Genomic DNA, 18,063 nt, shown 5'->3' on the forward strand with positions numbered 1-18,063 from the left:
CACCCCCTATGAATCAGCCATTGTACTGACAGAAGAGGAAACATACATTTAGAAACGATATGCTACTAATCCATTTATCTATAAAATATCTTGCACAATGAACCTCATTTATTTTTATCACTTTACAAATGTATTTGGGATCCACCCCTTGAACCAACGCACGAGTGGAGAAGGAGCTTCTCATTTCATACAAGCACACTTTCGTCCACGTTCCCTCTCCTCGGTTCTCTTTGACCTTTTTCAAAAGGAGGCGAGAGAGGAGAGAGGACGCATGAGTTGAGCAAATCTAATTGAGAAAAGGCCTTGCCTCCCTCACACCTGAGTGCTCAACGTTATTGCTCGTTCTTGTTATTGTGATGTTGTAGTAAGATTGATTTATTGTTATGTAATCAGGGATAGACTGAGTTGGTCTGGATTGATGGGATCTGACTTGGATTGATAAGGTCTAATCTTCTTCTTGTTTAGAACTGAGAACTACTGAGAACTACTGCCGCTCAGATCAGATGTTATTGAAGAGAGTGCATGTAATTTGGGTTCATTTTATCACCGTTTAACTACTATCACACCAGGCCTCAGTGCTGTGCTTGGTTGTGAGTCTCACCTACCAGGTTGTCTTGCGTATGTGTCAGATCCTAACAAGTCAGAGACTGAGCTGGAAATATGGAGATGATGATAATTCTCTGGTTGCTTCCCAAATGACACCCGATTCCCTACATATTGCACTACTTTTGAGCAGGGCCAATAAGGATCTGGTGAAAAGTAGTGCGCTATTATAGGGAAAGGGGTGCAATTTGGGATGCTAACACTCTAGATGCGTCGCATATGGCACTCGATTCCCTACATAGTGCACTATGTTTCTCCAGGGCCCTATGGGCACTATACACTGCTCAAAAAAATAAAGGGAACAGTTAAACAACACAATGTAACTCCAAGTCAATCACACTTCTGTGAAATCAAACTGTCCACTTAGGAAGCAACACTGATTGACAATACATTTCACATGCTGTTGTGCAAATGGAATAGACAACAGGTGGAAATTATAGGCAATTAGCAAGACACCCCCAATAAAGGAGTGGTTCTCTAACCACAGACCACTTCTCAGTTTATATGCTTCCAGGCTGATGTTTTGGTCACTTTTGAATGCTGGCGGTGCTTTCACTCTAGTGGTAGCATGAGACGGAGTCTACAACCCACACAAGTGGCTCAGGTAGTGCAACTCATCCAGGATGGCACATCAATGCGAGCTGTGGCAAGAAGATTTGCTGTGTCTGTCAGCGTAGTGTCCAGAGCATGTAGGCGCTACCAGGAGACAGGCCAGTACATCAGGAGATGTGGAGGAAGCCGTAGGAGGGCAACAACCCAGCAGCAGGACCGCTACCTCCGCCTTTGTGCAAGGAGGATCACTGCCAGAGCCCTGCAAAATGACCTCCAGCAGGCCACAAATGTGCATGTGTCTGCTCAAACGGTCAGAAACAGACTCCATGAGGGTGGTATGAGGGCCCGACGTCCACAGGTGGGGGTTGTGCTTACAGCCCAACACCGTGCAGGACGTTTGGCATTTGCCAGAGAACATCAAGATTGGCAAATTCGCCACTGGCGCCCTGTGCTCTTCACAGATGAAACCAGGTTCACACTGAGCACATGTGACAGACGTGACAGTCTGGAGACGCCGTGGAGAACATTCTTCTGCCTGCACCATCCTCCAGCATGACCGGTTTGGCGGTGGGTCAGTCATGGTGTGGGGTGGCATGTCTTTGGGGGGCCGCACAGCCCTCCAGAGGTAGCCTGACTGCCATTAGGTACCGAGATGAGATCCTCAGACCCCTTGTGAGACCATATGCTGGTGCGGTTGGCCCTGGGTTGCTCCTAATGCAAGACAATGCTAGACCTCATGTGGCTGGAGTGTGTCAGCAGTTCCTGCAAGAGGAAGGCATTGATGCTATGGACTGGCCCGCCCGTTCCCCAGACCTGAATCCAATTGAGCACATCTGGGACATCATGTCTCGCTCCATCCACCAACGCCACGTTGCACCACAGACTGTCCAGGAGTTGGCGGATGCTTTAGTCCAGGTCTGGGAGGAGATCCCTCAGGAGACCATCCGCCACCTCATCAAGAGCATGCCGAGGCGTTGTAGGGAGGCCATACAGGCACATGGAGGCCACACACACTACTGAGCCTCATTTTGACTTGTTTTAAGGACATTACATCAAAGTTGGATCAGCCTGTAGTGTGGTTATCCACTTTAATTTTGAGTGTGACTCCAAATCCAGACCTCCATGGGTTGATAAATTTGATTTCCATTGATAATTATTGTGTGATTTTGTTGTCAGCACATTCAACTATGTAAAGAAAAAAGTATTTAATAAGAATATTTCATTCATTCAGATCTAGGATGTGTTATTTTAGTGTTGCCTTTATTTTTTTGAGCAGTGTATAATCAAATAAAATTGTATTTGTCACATTTGCCGAATACAACAAGAGTAATCCGTACCGTGAAATGCTTACTTACAAGCCCTTAACCAATAATGCAGTTCAAGAAATAGAGTTAAGAAATTATTTACTAGATAAACTAAAGTAAGAAAATACAATGAAATCAAAAAGTAACAAGATATCACATAACAATAACGAGGCTATATACAGGGGGTACCGGTACCGACTCAATGTGCGGGGGTACAGGTTAGTCAAGGTAATTTGTAAAGTGACTATGCACGCATAATAAACAGCAAGTAGCAGCAGTGTAAAAACAAAGGGTGGAAATCAATGTAAATAGTCCGGGTGGCCATTTGATTAATTGTTCAACAGTCTTATGGCTTGGGGGTAGAAGATGTTAAGGAGTCTTTTGGTCCTAGACTTGGCGCTCCGGTACTGCTTGCCGTGCGGTAGCAGAGAGAACAGTCTATGACAGGTGACTGGAGTCTTTGAACATTTTTGGGGCCTTCCTCTGACACCGCCTAGTATATAGGTCCTGGATGTCAGGAAGCTTGGCCCCAGTGATGTACTGGGCCGTACGCACTACCCGCCTTATGGTCAGATGCCGAGCAGGTGCCATACCAGGCGGTGATGCTCTCGAAGGTGCAGCTGTATCACTTTTTGAGGATCTGGGGACCCATGCCAAATCTTTTCAGTCTCCTGAGGGGAAAAGGTGCTGTCGTGTCCTCTTCACAACTGTCTTGGTGTGTTTGGATCATGATAGTTTGTTGGTGATGTGGACACCCCTCATAAGAGGACTGACCACGCCTCATAGCCTGGTTCCTCTCTAGGTTTCTTCCTAGGTTTTGGCCTTTCTATGGAGTTTTTCCTAGCCACAGTGCATCTACACCTGCATTGCTTGCTGATTGGGGTTTTAGGCTGGGTTTCTGTACAGCACTTTGAGATATCAGCTGATGTAAGAAGGGCTATAGAAATCAATTTGATTTGATTTAATTTGACACCAAGGAACTTGAAACTCTCGACAGGATCTACTTCAGGCCTGTCGATGTTAATGAGGGTCTGTTCGGCTCTCCTTTTCCTATAGTCCATAATCAGCTCCTTTGTCTTGCTCACATTGAGGGAGAGGTTGTTGTCCTGGCACCACACTGCCAGGTCTCTGACCTCCTCCCGATAGTCTGTCTCATCGTTGTTAGTGATCAGGCTTACCACTGTTGTGTCATCAGCAAACTTAATGATGGTGTTGGAGTCGTGTTTGGCCACACAGTCGTGGGGGAACAGTAGGGGACTAAGTACACACCCCTGAGGGGCCCCAGAGTTGAGGATCAGCGTGGCAGACATGTTGTTGCCTACCCTTACCACATGGGGGCGGCCCGTCAGGAAGTCCAGGATCCAGTTGCAGAGGGAGGTGTTTAGTCCCAGGGTCCTTAGCTTAGTGGTGAGCTTTGAGGGAACTATGGTGTTGAACGCTGAGTTGTAGTCAATGAACAGCATTCTCACATAGGTGTTCCTTTTGTCCAGGTGGGAAAGGGCAGTGTGGAGTTTAATTGAGATTGCGTCATCTGTGGATCTGTTGGGGCAGTATGTGAATTGGAGTGGGTCTAGGGTTTCCGGCATGATGGTGTTGATGTGAGCCATGACCAGCCTTTCAAAGCACTTCATGGCTACCGACATGAGTGCTATGGGGCGGTAATCATTTAGGCAGGTTACCTTTGCTTCCTTGGGCACAGGGACATGCTGGTCTGTTAGAAACATGTAGTTTTTACAGACTCGGTCATGGAGAGGTTGAAAATGTCAGTGAAGACACTTGCCAGTTGGTCCACGCATGCTTTGAGTACACATCCTGGTAATCTGTCTGGCCCCGCGGCTTTGTGAATGTTGACCTGTTTAAAGGTCTTGCTCACATCGGGTATGGAGAGCGTGATCACACAGTCATCCAGAAATGCTGGTGCTCTCATGCATGCTTCAGTGTTGCTTGCCTCGAAGCGAGCATAAGAGGAATGAGCTCGTCTGGTAGGCTTGTGTCTCTGGGCAGCTCACGCCTGGGTTTCCCTATGTAGTCCGTAATAGTTTTCTCAACAGGATCTACTTCAGGCCTGCCACATCTGACGACATCAGAGCCGGTGTAGTAGGATTCAATCTTAGTCCTGGATTTCTTATAAGAGTCTGGATTAGTGTCCCGCTCCTTGAAAGCGGCAGCTCTAGCCTTTAACTCTGTGCGGATGTTGCCTGTAATCCATTGCTTCTGGTTGGGAAATGTACGTACGGTGACTGTGTGGACGACGTCGTCGATGCACTTATTGATGAAGCCGGTGACTGAGGTGGTATACTCCTCAATGCCAATGGATGAATCCCGGAACATATTCTAGTCTGTGTTAACAAAACAGTCCTGTAGCGTAGCATCCGCGTCATTTGACCACTTCCGTATTGAGCGACTCACTGGTACTTCCTGCTTTGGGTTTTGCTTGTAAGCAGGAATCAAGAGGATAGAATTATGGTCAGATTTTCCAAATGGACGGCAAGGGAGAGCTTTATATGCATCTCTGTGTGCGGGGTAAAAGTGGTCTAGAGTTTTTTTTCTCTGGTTGCACATGTGACATGCTGGTAGAAATGAGGTAAAACCGATTTAAGTTTGCCTGCCTTAAAGTCCACGGACAATAGGAACGCCACTTCTGGATGTGCATTTTCTTGTTTCCTTATGGCCTTACACAGCTCGTTGAGTGCGGTCTTAGTGCCAGCATTGGTTTGTGGTGGTAAATAGACGGCTACGAAAAACATAGATGAGAACTCTCTTGGTAGATAGTGTGGTCTACAGCTTATCATGAGGTATTCTACCTCAGGTGAGCAATACATCAATACTTCTTTAATATTAGACATCGCGCACCAGCAGTTATTGACAAATAGACACACACCCCCACCCCTCGTCTTAACAGACATAGCTGCTCTGTCCTGCCGATGCATGGAGAAGCCAGCCAGCTCTATATTATTTGTGTTGTCGCTCAGCCATGTTTCGGTGAAACATAAGATATTAAATTTTTTTATGTCCCATTGGTAGGATAGCCTTAATCATAGATCGCCCAGTTTGTTTTTCAATGATTGCACGTTGGCCAATAATACGGAGGCTAGTGGTGGTTTACCTACTCATCGGCAAATTCTTACAAGGCACCACGCCCTCCTCTCCCTTTTTCTCCGTATTTTCTTCACGGTGACGACAGGGATTTGGGCCTCGTCTCGACAAAGCAGTATATCCTTCGTGTTGGACTCATTAAAGAAAAAATATTTGTCCAGTTCGAGCTAGTCATCGCTCTTTTGATGTCCAGAAGCTCTTTTCGGTCATAAGTGACGGTAGCAGCAACATTATGTACGAAATGAGTTACAAACAATGCGAAAAAACAAACAAAATAGCACAGTTGGTTAGGAGCCATACCCTCCAGCGCCATTATAGAAATAGGGTGCCATTTGAGATGCACAATCTGCTTAACGCTCAATGGAAATTCTCTTCTACACATTGTTGTCTGCATCCCAAATGGCATCCTATTCCCTATATTGTGCACTCTGAGACCTATAGTACTCCACTATACAGTGCATTCTGAAAGTATTCAGACCCCTTGACTTTTTTTTACATTTTGTTGCATTTCAGCCTAATTCTAAAATCGAATCAATTCTTTTTTTTACTTATCAATCCACACACAATAACCTATAATGACAAAGCAAAAACAGGTTTTACATAAGTATTCAGACCCTTTAGTCAGTACTTTGTTGAAGCACATTTGGCAGCGATTACAGTCTCAAGTCTTCTTGGGTATGACGATACAAGCTTGGCACACCTGTATTTGGAGACTATCTCCCATTCTTCTCTGCTGATCCTCTCAAGCTCTGTCAGGTTGGATGGGGAGCATCGCTGCACAGCTATTTTCAGATCTCTCCAGAAATGATCGATCGGGTTCAAGTCCGGGCTCTGACAGGGCCACTCAAGGAAATTCAGAGACTTGTTCCGAAGCGTTGTCTTGGCTGTGTGCTTAGGGTTGCTGTTCTGTTGCTGCCACCATCATGCTTCACCGTAGGGATGGTGCCAGGTTTCCTGTAGACCAAACGCTTGGTATTCAGGCCTAATAGTTAAATCTTGGTTTCATCAGACCAGAGAATCTTGTTTCTCATGGTCTGAGAGACCTTTAGGTGCCTTTTGGCAAACTCCAAGTGGGTTGTCATGTGCCTTTTACTGAGTAGTGGCTTCCGTCTGGCCACTCTACCATAAAGGCTTGATTGGTGGAGTGCTGCAAAGATGGTTGTCCTTCTGGAAGGTTCTCCCGTTCTGTCAGAGTGACCATCGGGATCTTGGTCACCGTCCTGACCAAGGCCCTTCTCCCTTGATTGCTCAGTTTGGCCGGGCTGCCATCTCTAGGAAGAGTCTCAGTGATTCCAAACTTCTTCTGTTTAAGAATGATGGAGACCGCTATGTTCTTGGGGACCTTTAATGCTGCAGACATTTTTTGGTACACTTCCCCAGATCTGTGCCTTGACACAATCCTGTCTCGGTGCTCTACGGACAATTCCTTCGACCTCATGGCTTGGTTTTTGCTCTGACATGCACTGTCAACTGTGGGACCTTATATTAACAGTTGTGTGCCTTTCCAAATCATGTCCAATCATTTTAATTTACCATAGATGGAGTCCAATAAAGTTGTATAAATATCTGAAGCATGATCAATGGAAATAGGTTGCACCTGAGCTCAATTTCAAGTCTCATAGCAAAGGGTCTGAATACTTTTGTGAATAAGATATTTCTGTTTTTGTTATTTTATAAATTTGCTAACATAAATAAATAGTTTTCGCTTTGTCATTATGGGGTATTGTGTGTAGATTGATGAGGAAAAAAATTGGATTTAATCCATTTTAGAATAAGGCTGTAATGAAATGTGGAAAAAGGGAAGGGGTCTGAATACTTTCCGAATGCACTGTACAGGGAATAGGGATGCAGACGTAGAGATTATAACACTGCTTATAGCTCAATCGAAATGATTCACTATCTATACGTCTGTCTGTTGATTATCGTTTTGTTCCGTGGAGCTTAATCAATCATCATCATATAATTAATCAACCATCATGATAATGAGATAGGAGTAATAATTAGGGTGATGGAGACCACTGTTGCCTAAGAATCTGGTGCAAATAGAGAGCAGTGCTAATTAAAGAATGCGTCCAAAATGGCACCCTATTTTCTATATAGTGCACTACTTTTGCCAAAGGTAGTGCACTATATAGGATAGAGGGTGCCATTTGATCAGGGGACAGACAGACAGGTGTTGTTACTGGGCGGCAGGGAGCCTAGTGGTTCGAGCATTGGACTAATAACCGATAGGTTGCAAGATTGAATCCCTGAGCTGACAAGGTAAAAATGTGTTGTTCTGCCCCTGAACAAAGCAGTTAACCCATTGTTTAAAAAAATTAAATACTGGAACAGGTCAGTTAATCAGCTGGTGAAACAAAAATTGGCCCAGCCAGCCGCACTCATTCTCTTTGTCGCTATCCAGCTCTCTCTCTCTTTTTTCATCTCTCCCACTCTGTCCCCTCTCTCCTCTTTGTTTGTCTCTCCCTCCCTCTCTTTCTCTTTCTCTGTTTGTTCGTCACTCTCTCCCTCCCTCTCTGTCTGTTTGTTTCCCTCTCTCTCATTCATCTCTCCCTTTCTGTCTCTCAGCAGCTCTCCAGTATGACTGCATCCCTTTTCTCCACCCTTCTCTGAAAGTGTGCACTTGCACACTACTTCTCGTCATGGATTCAACAATGGTGGAAACTGCCTCTAGCCAATGATTACGCCAATCCAATACTTTTAAAATCCATGACGCATAGTGTGCCTTGGGAAACAGGTGGGAAACGGGTGGGAAACAGGTGGGAAACGGGTGGAGAATCGGGACACAGAACAACTTTGGATCTTTCCTGCCTATATACATGGGCTTGCAAAAGTATTCACCCCCCTTGACATTTTTCTGATTTTGTGGCCTTACAATGTGGAATAAAAAAATGTTTTTTTGGGGGGGTTGTATCATTTGATTTACACAACATGCCTACCACTTTGAAGATGCAAAATATTTTTTATTGTGAAGCAAACAAGAAATAAGACAAAAAAAAATTAAAACTTCAGCGTGCATAACTATCCCCCCCATAGTCAATACTTTACTTCGAGACACCTTTTGCAGCAATTACAGCTGCAAATCTCTTGGGGTATGTCTCTATAAGCATCCCCTCAACTTAATGCTGCCACCACCATGCTTCACTTTGGAGATGGTAATCTCAAAACATAGCGTTTTCCTTGATGGCCAAAAAGCTCAATTTTAGTCTCATCTGACCAGAGTACCTTCTGGCTTCTGGCTTTTTTCTGGCCACTCAACCATAAAGCCCAGCTCTGTGGAGTGTATGGCTTAAAGTGGTCCTATGGACAGATACTCCAATCTCCATTGTGGAGCTTTGCAACTCCTTCAGGGTTATCTTTGGTCTCTTTGTTAACTCTCTGATTAATGCCCTCCTTGCCTGGTCTGTGAGTTTTGGTTGGGGGCCTCTCTTGGCAGGTTTGTTGTGGTGCCATATTCTTTCATTTTTTAATAATGGATTTAATGGTGCTCAGTGGGATGTTCAAAGTTTCAGATATTTTTTTTATAACCCAACCCTAATCTGTACTTCTCCACAACTTTGTCCCTGACCTGTTTGGAGAGCTCCTTGGTCTTCATGGTGCCACTTGCTTGGTGGTGCCCCTTGCTTAGTGGTGTTGCAGACTCTGGGGCCTTTCAGAACAGGTGTATATATACTGAGATCATGTGACAGATCATGTGACACTTAGATTGCACACAAGTGGACTTTATTTAACTAACTGTGTGACTTCTGAAGGTAATTGGTTGCACCAGATCTTATTTAGGGGCTTCATAGCAAAGGGGGTGAATACATTAAACAAGTTATTTTTTTCATTTCACTTCACCAATTTGGACTATTTTGTGTATGTCCATTACATGAAATCGAAATAAAAATATATTTAATTACAGGTTGTAATGCAACAAAACAAGAAAAACGCCAAGGGGGATGAATACTTTTGCAAGGCACTGTACCCATATTTATTGTGATCTAAAAGGGCAAAACTGATCCTAGATCAGCACTCCTACTCTGAGTCGCTTGATACATACGGCCCCAGGTTTGAAAACAAGTGGCCTGGGTGGGGCCATCCAGAGTAGAGAGAGAGTTAGAGGGTGATGTAGAAGCTTAGGCCTCTTTATTAATGTCACAGTCACTAGCCAGTAATTCCCTCAGGCTTCTTGTACTCCAGCTTGTTAATGAGTCAGTGCTTATCATTCAGCATTGTTAACAGGCTAGAGCCTCCCTCCCATCCTCCCTTGAGCCACTCATGATTGTCGAGGTAACAATCCCATCTAGCACCCTATTCCCTTTATAGTACACTACTTTTGACAAAGGCCCCTATATAAGGAATATGCTGCCAATTGGGATGCAACCAGTCCGTCAGTCAAAAACAAACAGCACACAGGACGCCTGTCAGCCAGGTTCTGCGTCTCAAATGGCAGCCTATTTCCTATATCTGTCCTGGTTAAAAAATAGTTCACTATATAGGTAATAGGGTGCCATTTGGGACATTATTCAGTCAGCCAGTCAACAATAAACAGCCCACAGGAAATCGGTGGTGTGAGTGGTTCTTTCAGGAGGCCTCTATGCTGCCAGAGCCCCATTCCCTGAGCAGACTAAAGTGAACTGCTGGCACAGAACAGAGGCCATCCCTCTCTCCCGTCTGTAAATCTCAACCAAATTAACGATTGGTCTACACCCGCATGCCGTCCTTTAATATTTATTCATTATTGGTCACAGCTGAAAGAGCAGCCTCTCTCTGCCTCACTCAATCCAGCGGTCCACTGCCGAGCCGCACGAGACAGAATGCACTGAGGTAAATAAACTATTAACCACGTCGTGTTGTGGTCTTCTCTATGAGACCACACAATGGATGCATCCCAAATGGCACCCTGGTCCCTACATATTGCTCTATGGGCTCTGATCCCAGATGGCTCTAAGGGCCTGGACAAATGTAGTGCACTACATAAGGAATAGGGTGCCATTTGGGATGCAAACATTATTCCCCGAGATCTGTAATTTGGCCTCTGCAGAGAAGGGGCACCGTCAGTGACGAGAGGCTAGCGGTCACCGTGTGTGTGTGTGTGTGTGTGTGTGTGTGTGTGTGTGTGTGTGTGTGTGTGTGTGTGTGTGTGTGTGTGTGTGTGTGTGTGTGTGTGTGTGTGTGTGTGTGTGTGTGTGTGTGTGTGTGTGTACACAACACACAGGCCTAAGGTAACTGGGTTAGCGATACAGAAACAGGGGCTGCAACCCAAATGACACCCTATTCCCTATATGTTTGCTCTACTTTTGACCAGAGCCCTTAAGGAAACCCATAGGGTTCTGGTCAAAAGTACTGCACGACATAGGGGATGCCATTTGGTACTTATTCTTGCCCAATCACAGTGATCTAATATGTATCCTTCAGCGATATACTCCATCTGAACTACTCCACTGCACATCTAGCTGTGGAAAATGGATTTGTCAAATTGTGTGCAATTAGAAGCTCCCTGTATGGGGGCCACAGCACAGACAAACCATTAAGCGCTGTCCTTTCCCTGGTTTTGACACACTGCTCATATGGGGGTTTCTTCATTCTGCATCAAATGTTTAAATGAGCGCTGACACAATATGCACGCTCTCTCCTGTATTGTTTCGCTAATACATATCATTCATGTGCATTTTGTTTCTGGGCAGAAGAAAGTAAGAGACAGCCATAACATGGAGGCTTTGAAAGGTTGAAAGCAACAGTATAGATTTTGAGGTGTGTTGTAGTGACAGACAGGCTTGGTGCATCTGATGGTTTATCTGCAGTGCATGGATCTGTCTAGCTAATCGCTTTTCCTTTCTGATACATAACATTGCATATTTACGCTAAGTAGACCCTTCTGTTCAGTGCCTTTTAAAATGAACTCCCCATTCACCGGCCATTTTCACCATTATTTGACCCCCCCCCCTCCCCTTCATCTCCCCCCTCCATCCATCTATCTAGGACTCTGTTCCAAATGGCACCCTATCCCCTATATAGTGCACTACTTTTGACGAGGGCCCTATGGGCAATGTGGAACGCAGACTACCACTAGGTCGGACACACGACATGAAGCCATGTGTTGCTGTATATCAATAATTTAAGTCCCAAAAATGTATGTACCAATCGCCGATTGCTCCTTTAACAACCTGATCAGATAACCTAGATTGAATGGCTCCCAGTTGATCAACAATAGTGTAAAACAGCTTTAAGCTACAACCAAAAAGCCCAGGGAATCCATTGGTTGTTCTTGCATGGTCAATTCTCCACCAATACAAACCCTAATCAAATGTGACATATTTCTGAATGTGAGAAGTCCTCGTTGCACTGCAGGTGCAAATTTCAATCTTGGCGTTGGATTGACAAAATAAGCTCCGCATGAAGAACCAAAATCACTATCAGGTCTATGCCCTCTCAATTTCAGAAATCAGGACTTTATCTCATCTTATACATGCTTGAATTTGATGAATATTTTCAATAATTGCAATCATTATTTCTATTTACCGGGCCATGATAGGATTTCATTAGCATGTGCTCAACACTGACCTCAGTTGCCTCCCTATGGGGCCTAGTCAAGAGCGGTGTACTATATAGGGAATAGGGTGCCATTTGGGACTGGCCCCTTATCTCAGTAGCAGCAGAAGATTGTTTATCATCCCTACCCCCAGCAGTAGGTTACAGCTTCTCACTGACCATTGACTCACATTGACAACCCCTCCACACCGCTCTCAACACATATTTCATACGCAGAAGCACAGAAAATACAGTTATGCATAATTCAACAGACAGTGAAAACAGCTGACATAGTTAAAGTAAGTGCAAGTGTTCGCATGCGTTCAAATTTGTGGGGTTCCGTGTGAGTGCACATCTGCAAGAGCATGGGCATGAGAGAATATAGTCTAGTGTCGTGTTTTTTAGAGTCTGATAGTGAGTCTGGGATAGTTACTCTCTATTATATAGGCTATAACATTACTACTTGCTTGTATCTGACCCTCGTCGGTCAACAATTACTGATAGAACAAATCAATACTTAAAAAGGTGATTTTCTGCCAATCATAGGCTGTCTAATCAACAGACAGTTGATGATTGATAGACGTGTGTGTGTGTGTGTGTGTGTGTGTGTGTGTGTGTGTGTGTGTGTGTGTGTGTGTGTGTGTGTGTGTGTGTGTGTGTGTGTGTGTGTGTGTGTGTGTGTGTGGCCTACTGTATCCAGTGAGGGCTCTCCCAATGATCAATTTTCAATGTCACTAATGATCATGAGCACATTGGCCCCACATAATAATGTGCAGGGGTAGCCTATGTATGCGCACATACAGTGCCTTGCGAAAGTATTCGGCCCCCTTGAACTTTGCGACCTTTTGCCACATTTCAGGCTTCAAACATAAAGATATAAAACTGTATTTTTTTGTGAAGAATCAACAACAAGTGGGACACAATCATGAAGTGGAACGACATTTATTGGATATTTCAAACTTTTTTAACAAATCAAAAACTGAAAAATTGGGCGTGCAAAATTATTCAGCCCCTTTACTTTCAGTGCAGCAAACTCTCTCCACAAGTTCAGTGAGGATCTCTGAATGATCCAATGTTGACCTAAATGACTAATGATGATAAATACAATCCACCTGTGTGTAATCAAGTCTCCGTATAAATGCACCTGCACTGTGATAGTCTCAGAGGTCCGTTAAAAGCGCAGAGAGTATCATGAAGAACAAGGAACACACCAGGCAGGTCCGAGATACTGTTGTGAAGAAGTTTAAAGCCGGATTTGGATACAAAAAGATTTCCCAAGCTTTAAACATCCCAAGGAGCACTAAGCAAGCGATAATATTGAAATGGAAGGAGTATCAGACTACTGCAAATCTACCAAGACCTGGCCGTCCCTCTAAACTTTCAGCTCATACAAGGAGAAGACTGATCAGAGATGCAGCCAAGAGGCCCATGATCACTCTGGATGAACTGCAGAGATCTACAGCTGAGGTGGGAGACTCTGTCCATAGGACAACAATCAGTCATATATTGCACAAATCTGGCCTTTATGGAAGAGTGGCAAGAAGAAAGCCATTTCTTAAAGATATCCATAAAAAGTTTTGTTTAAAGTTTGCCACAGGCCACCTGGGATACACACCAAACATGTGGAAGAAGGTGCTCTGGTCAGATGAAACCAAAATTGAACTTTTTGGCAACAATGCAAAACGTTATGTTTGGCGTAAAAGCAACACAGCTCATCACACTGAACACACCATCCCCACTGTCAAACATGGTGGTGGCAGCATCATGGTTTGGGCCTGCTTTTCTTCAGCAGGGACAGGGAAGATGGTTAAAATTGATGGGAAGATGGATGGAGCCAAATACAGGACCATTCTGGAAGAAAACCTGATGGAGTCTGCAAAAGACCTGAGACTGGGACGGAGATTTGTCTTCCAACAAGACAATGATCCAAAACATAAAGCAAAATCAACAATGGAATGGTTCAAAAATAAACATATCCAGGTGTTAGAATGGCCAAGTCAAAGTCCAGACCTGAATCCAATCGAGAATCTGTGGAAAGAACTGAAAACTGCTGTTCACAAATGCTCTCCATCCAACCTCACTGAGCTCGAGCTGTTTTGCAAAGAGGAATGGGAAAAAATGTCAGTCTCTCGATGTGCAATACTGATAGAGACATACCCCAAGTGACTTATAGCTGTAATCGCAGCAAATGGTGGCGCTACAAAGTATTAACTTAAGGGGGCTGAATAATTTTGCACGCCCAATTTTTCAGTTTTTGAGTTGTTAAAAAAGTTTGAAATATCCAATAAATGTCGTTCCACTTCATGATTGTGTCCCAATTGTTGTTGATTCTTCACAAAAAAATACAGTTTTATATCTTTATGTTTGAAGCCTGAAATGTGGCAAAAGGTCGCAAAGTTCAAGGGGGCCGAATACTTTCGCAAGGCACTGTATGTGTGTGACACCGAGAGAGGCATAGCACAGGCCTGTTTGTGCACATGTAAGTCACACACATTCTTTAAAAACAAGAGCAGAAATTCAGTTGGAGTTCAGGGGGAGGGGGGACGTGCCCCATGAGCTTATTATTAACGGCTCCGTGACTCCCTTGTAATCACACGGTAACAAATAAAACGTCAACAGGATAGAGCGTCAGATAGTGGAGGGGCAGAGGGGGGAGTGTGGGAGGAGGGGCGAGAGAGATGCTTACCAAAAACGATGAAGTTGCTTTGAACAGAGGCTGCCAGTAGTGTCAATAAGCTCAGAGTCCATAGACCAGGGACCGGGTAAGAAGGGAATGCCATGGTCGGTTGGACACACAGATCCGTTTGTTCGTCTCGATGAATCCTCACGAGGGTAGGCAGAGGAGCACCGGAGTGTTACCAGAGTATTACCTACAGCAGTGGAGATAAAACAAGACCATTATTGATGAATTGCTTGCTTTCTGATTGGTTGGCCGGTGCTGAATGAACGTTTGGACATCGCTACTCACGTAACTGCTCCATGGGTTTTATCAATCTGCCTGTGTCATAAAGTATTGGGTGGTGACGCAGTGACCAAGTCTATAGCCTACTGCCATAAAAGGCAACTGTAAATCACTAAAGGCGGAAAATCAGTGTCTGTTATCATTGCCCTAAATCAGGGGTTTTCAAAGCGGGGTCCACGGCCAGATCTCAAAATATTTATGTGTCATTTTTTTTACATTTCATTTTTTTAATGAATATTACTAAGAACTGTTTAAACAACTTTTGGCCATGGCTCTGTGGAATAAGTTTAAAGTGTGCAATACAATACAATACATTGTTCTATTTTTAAGTTGTTGTTCTGATTATGAGGGGGTCCCTGATGAATTTGTTATTACAAATGGGTTCCCCGGACTCAAAGAGTTTGAGAACCCCTGCCCCTAAATGTATTCAGTCCACCTCTAAATGTAAAGGTGCAGTGCCAATTATAAGCAATATTTTTTTCGGAAGTCAGTGGGTGTCTCAACTTACTGTTAGTTAGGATAGTAAAGCACACAAACTGCAATTTCGAAAATTGGTAGTGCATCAGCAGTTTTTCTCTGTTGTGTCAGTCACTGACAGTCACTCAATTAGCCCATGTCAGCTAACATTTTATAGATTGCTAGGTACGTATCATGGCTGAATTACTGACCGGGCACATGAGGAACATGCCCAGGGTCCCCAACCTCCAGGGGGCCCTCATTGATTTTGTTAGTCACTCTCACTCAGATATCATATGAACATGGCATTAGTCATGACAAAATGTGTAAAATTGGGAAAATGTTGCTTTAAAACGGCTATTTCTTCTCTCAATCCCATGGCAAAATGTGTAGAATTGGGAAATGTTGCTTTAAAGCGGCTATTTCTTCTCTCAATCCCATGGCAAAATGTGTAGAATTGGGAAATGTTGCTTTAAAGCGGCTATTTCTTCTCTCAATCCCATGGCAAAATGTGTAGAATTGGGAAATGTTGCTTTAAAGCGGCTATTTCTTCTCTCAATCCCATGGCAAAATGTGTAGAATTGGGAAATGTTGCTTTAAAGCGGCTATTTCTTCTCTCAATCCCATGGCAAAATGTGTAGAATTGGGAAATGTTGCTTTAAAGCGGCTATTTCTTCTCTCAATCCCATGGCAAAATGTGTAGAATTGGGAAATGTTGCTTTAAAGCGGCTATTTCTTCTCTCAATCCCATGGCAAAATGTGTAGAATTGGGAAAATGTTGCTTTAAAAGGGCTATTTCTTCTCTCAATCCCATGGCAAAATGTGTAGAATTGCAGGAAATTAGCTTTACAACAAATCTTGCTTTGGTCCCGAGAATGCTACAAACTGCCATGTATAGGTGGGATGTTTTCTGGGACCAAAACAACTCTTGTTAACTACAAATAACACCAATCAAATCCCCCTATTGGCCAAGCAAAACGCAGGAGTGAACAGCAAGATGCCTGCACCGGTCGCCCGTTGAGAATTCCCTGTCTGTGCTTCACATGACACAGATGTAACGCACATTGTGTCACTATAATATATACCCTCGGGCTCTCACAAGCACATAGCTTTACATGGCAGCCGAGGCAAGGCTAGGATCTACCCTCGAAATGCTCCTTCATTGTCACCGTTCGGTTCAACGGCAGCGCGAGCCATGGCGAGAGAGAGGTTGCCTGCGGGACGGGCGGGCGAATATAGGGCGGGGATAGGATAGGGCAGGGGGTGTTTATTCTTGTTGGAACCATTCAAGGAGTGTGTCAAGAAAAAAACAGAACTGATTGGTAGGCTATAATAACATTATTGCGGATCACCACTAATAATAGCCCCTCTACAAAGGATTGGATAAGTCCAACCTAAAGATAGGTATAGCCTACAAGGCACCTGCAATGCTGCTGGATGCGGCGTAGAATCTAGAATGGAGCCCCGGTAGGAGCCACCTTTCCTACACCTTTCTCCCAATAAACGAAATTAGCCTACGTGTGGAGGAAATCGGAGACACCTAGTAGCCTATAAACGTGGAAATAACAGTGCAAACAGCGCGCTGTTGCAGCCACACGACCAGTGTTAAAAGCCGTGAGGGAAGAGACGGCGGGGCATAACGTAGCTACAGTCCAATAACAAAAAGCATATTCGCACTAAATTATACAACGCGTCTAGCGTTTTGTTCCCGGGTCAAGATAACGGTTTACCTCCACCACCTGCCAGTAACCTAGGCTACTGAGCGAGGCGCACGCAGAAACATTCCAGGACAAGAACGCATCGTATTTACAACAGTGACAGGTGTCTCCCGTTCGCTTACAGCCCGGACACAGCCAACAACAATAATATTCCTAGGGACAGACATAGCAGCATACACACCGATATACGCTTCTGGAGTCCGGGTCCTGCACTATTTGTCGCCGTTGGTTCTGGTCTGGAAGTGGTCCTTGTGATGCAGGATAGCTGGCGCTGGATCTGAGGTCTCTCTGGATATGTCTATATTGACTTTTTTTTATCTTCCTTCTTCGGCTACTTGTTTTTCTTGCGTTTTCCCTCTCTCCACGGCTACCGTTCAATGCAGCAAAAACAGTCTGTCTGAAAGACAGGAGGGAGGAGGGGTGGCGTGTGGGGCGGAGGAGTGAGGGAGGGGGAGGGGATTTTAATACGATTTGGCCCGTACCATTCGGATAACAGAGCCAGCGCATACTGCCTGGAAGAGGGAGAGACACGCAGAGAGAGAGAGAGAGAGAGAGCTAAGAGACAGATTGAGATATATTTGGAAAGAAAGAGAGAAACTGAGATTTCATAGGCCATTCATATAGATTGTATGCCCAGTCATCTCATAGTATTGTTCTTAGCCTCTTATAGACAAATTAGAATTGTTCTTTCTGAATTGATTTTGTATTATTATATATTTAGTCATAATAGTCTATAGGTAGAAGTGGTAGTAGGCATAGTCCCCATAGATAACTGATTTAGGCCTAGACCTGACATGTTTTGCTCTGCTTTCTGAACTGGAGTTTGGGCCTTTTTGGCTGACAGCGCGAGGCGTGGTCT

The 18,063-nt window shown here is 44.4% G+C and overlaps 1 protein-coding gene across 4 annotated transcripts in view; it reads right to left on the reverse strand.

Moving 5' to 3' along the window:
• The window catches only part of cadm3 (cell adhesion molecule 3), a 65,398-nt gene extending 47,684 nt beyond the window's left edge, over window positions 1-17,714 (reverse strand). For 3 of the 4 annotated variants that reach the window (XM_036966196.2, XM_090225775.1, XM_036966195.2), the window contains exons 1-2: window positions 17,386-17,672; window positions 14,755-14,938 (exon numbers count right to left, since the gene is read on the reverse strand). In XM_036966196.2, the coding sequence (XP_036822091.1) occupies window positions 14,755-14,848 (94 nt within the window). In that variant the 5' untranslated portion in view covers window positions 14,849-14,938; window positions 17,386-17,672. Of the gene's footprint in view, window positions 1-14,754; window positions 14,939-17,385 lie in introns of all 4 variants that reach the window. The other variant, XM_036966198.2, reaches the window with a different exon arrangement.
• Window positions 17,715-18,063: the final 349 nt, after the last annotated feature.

Source organism: Oncorhynchus mykiss, chromosome 28 (genome assembly GCF_057628025.1).
Source record: "Oncorhynchus mykiss isolate SJ-2025 chromosome 28, ASM5762802v1, whole genome shotgun sequence".
Taxonomy (NCBI): domain Eukaryota; kingdom Metazoa; phylum Chordata; class Actinopteri; order Salmoniformes; family Salmonidae; genus Oncorhynchus; species Oncorhynchus mykiss.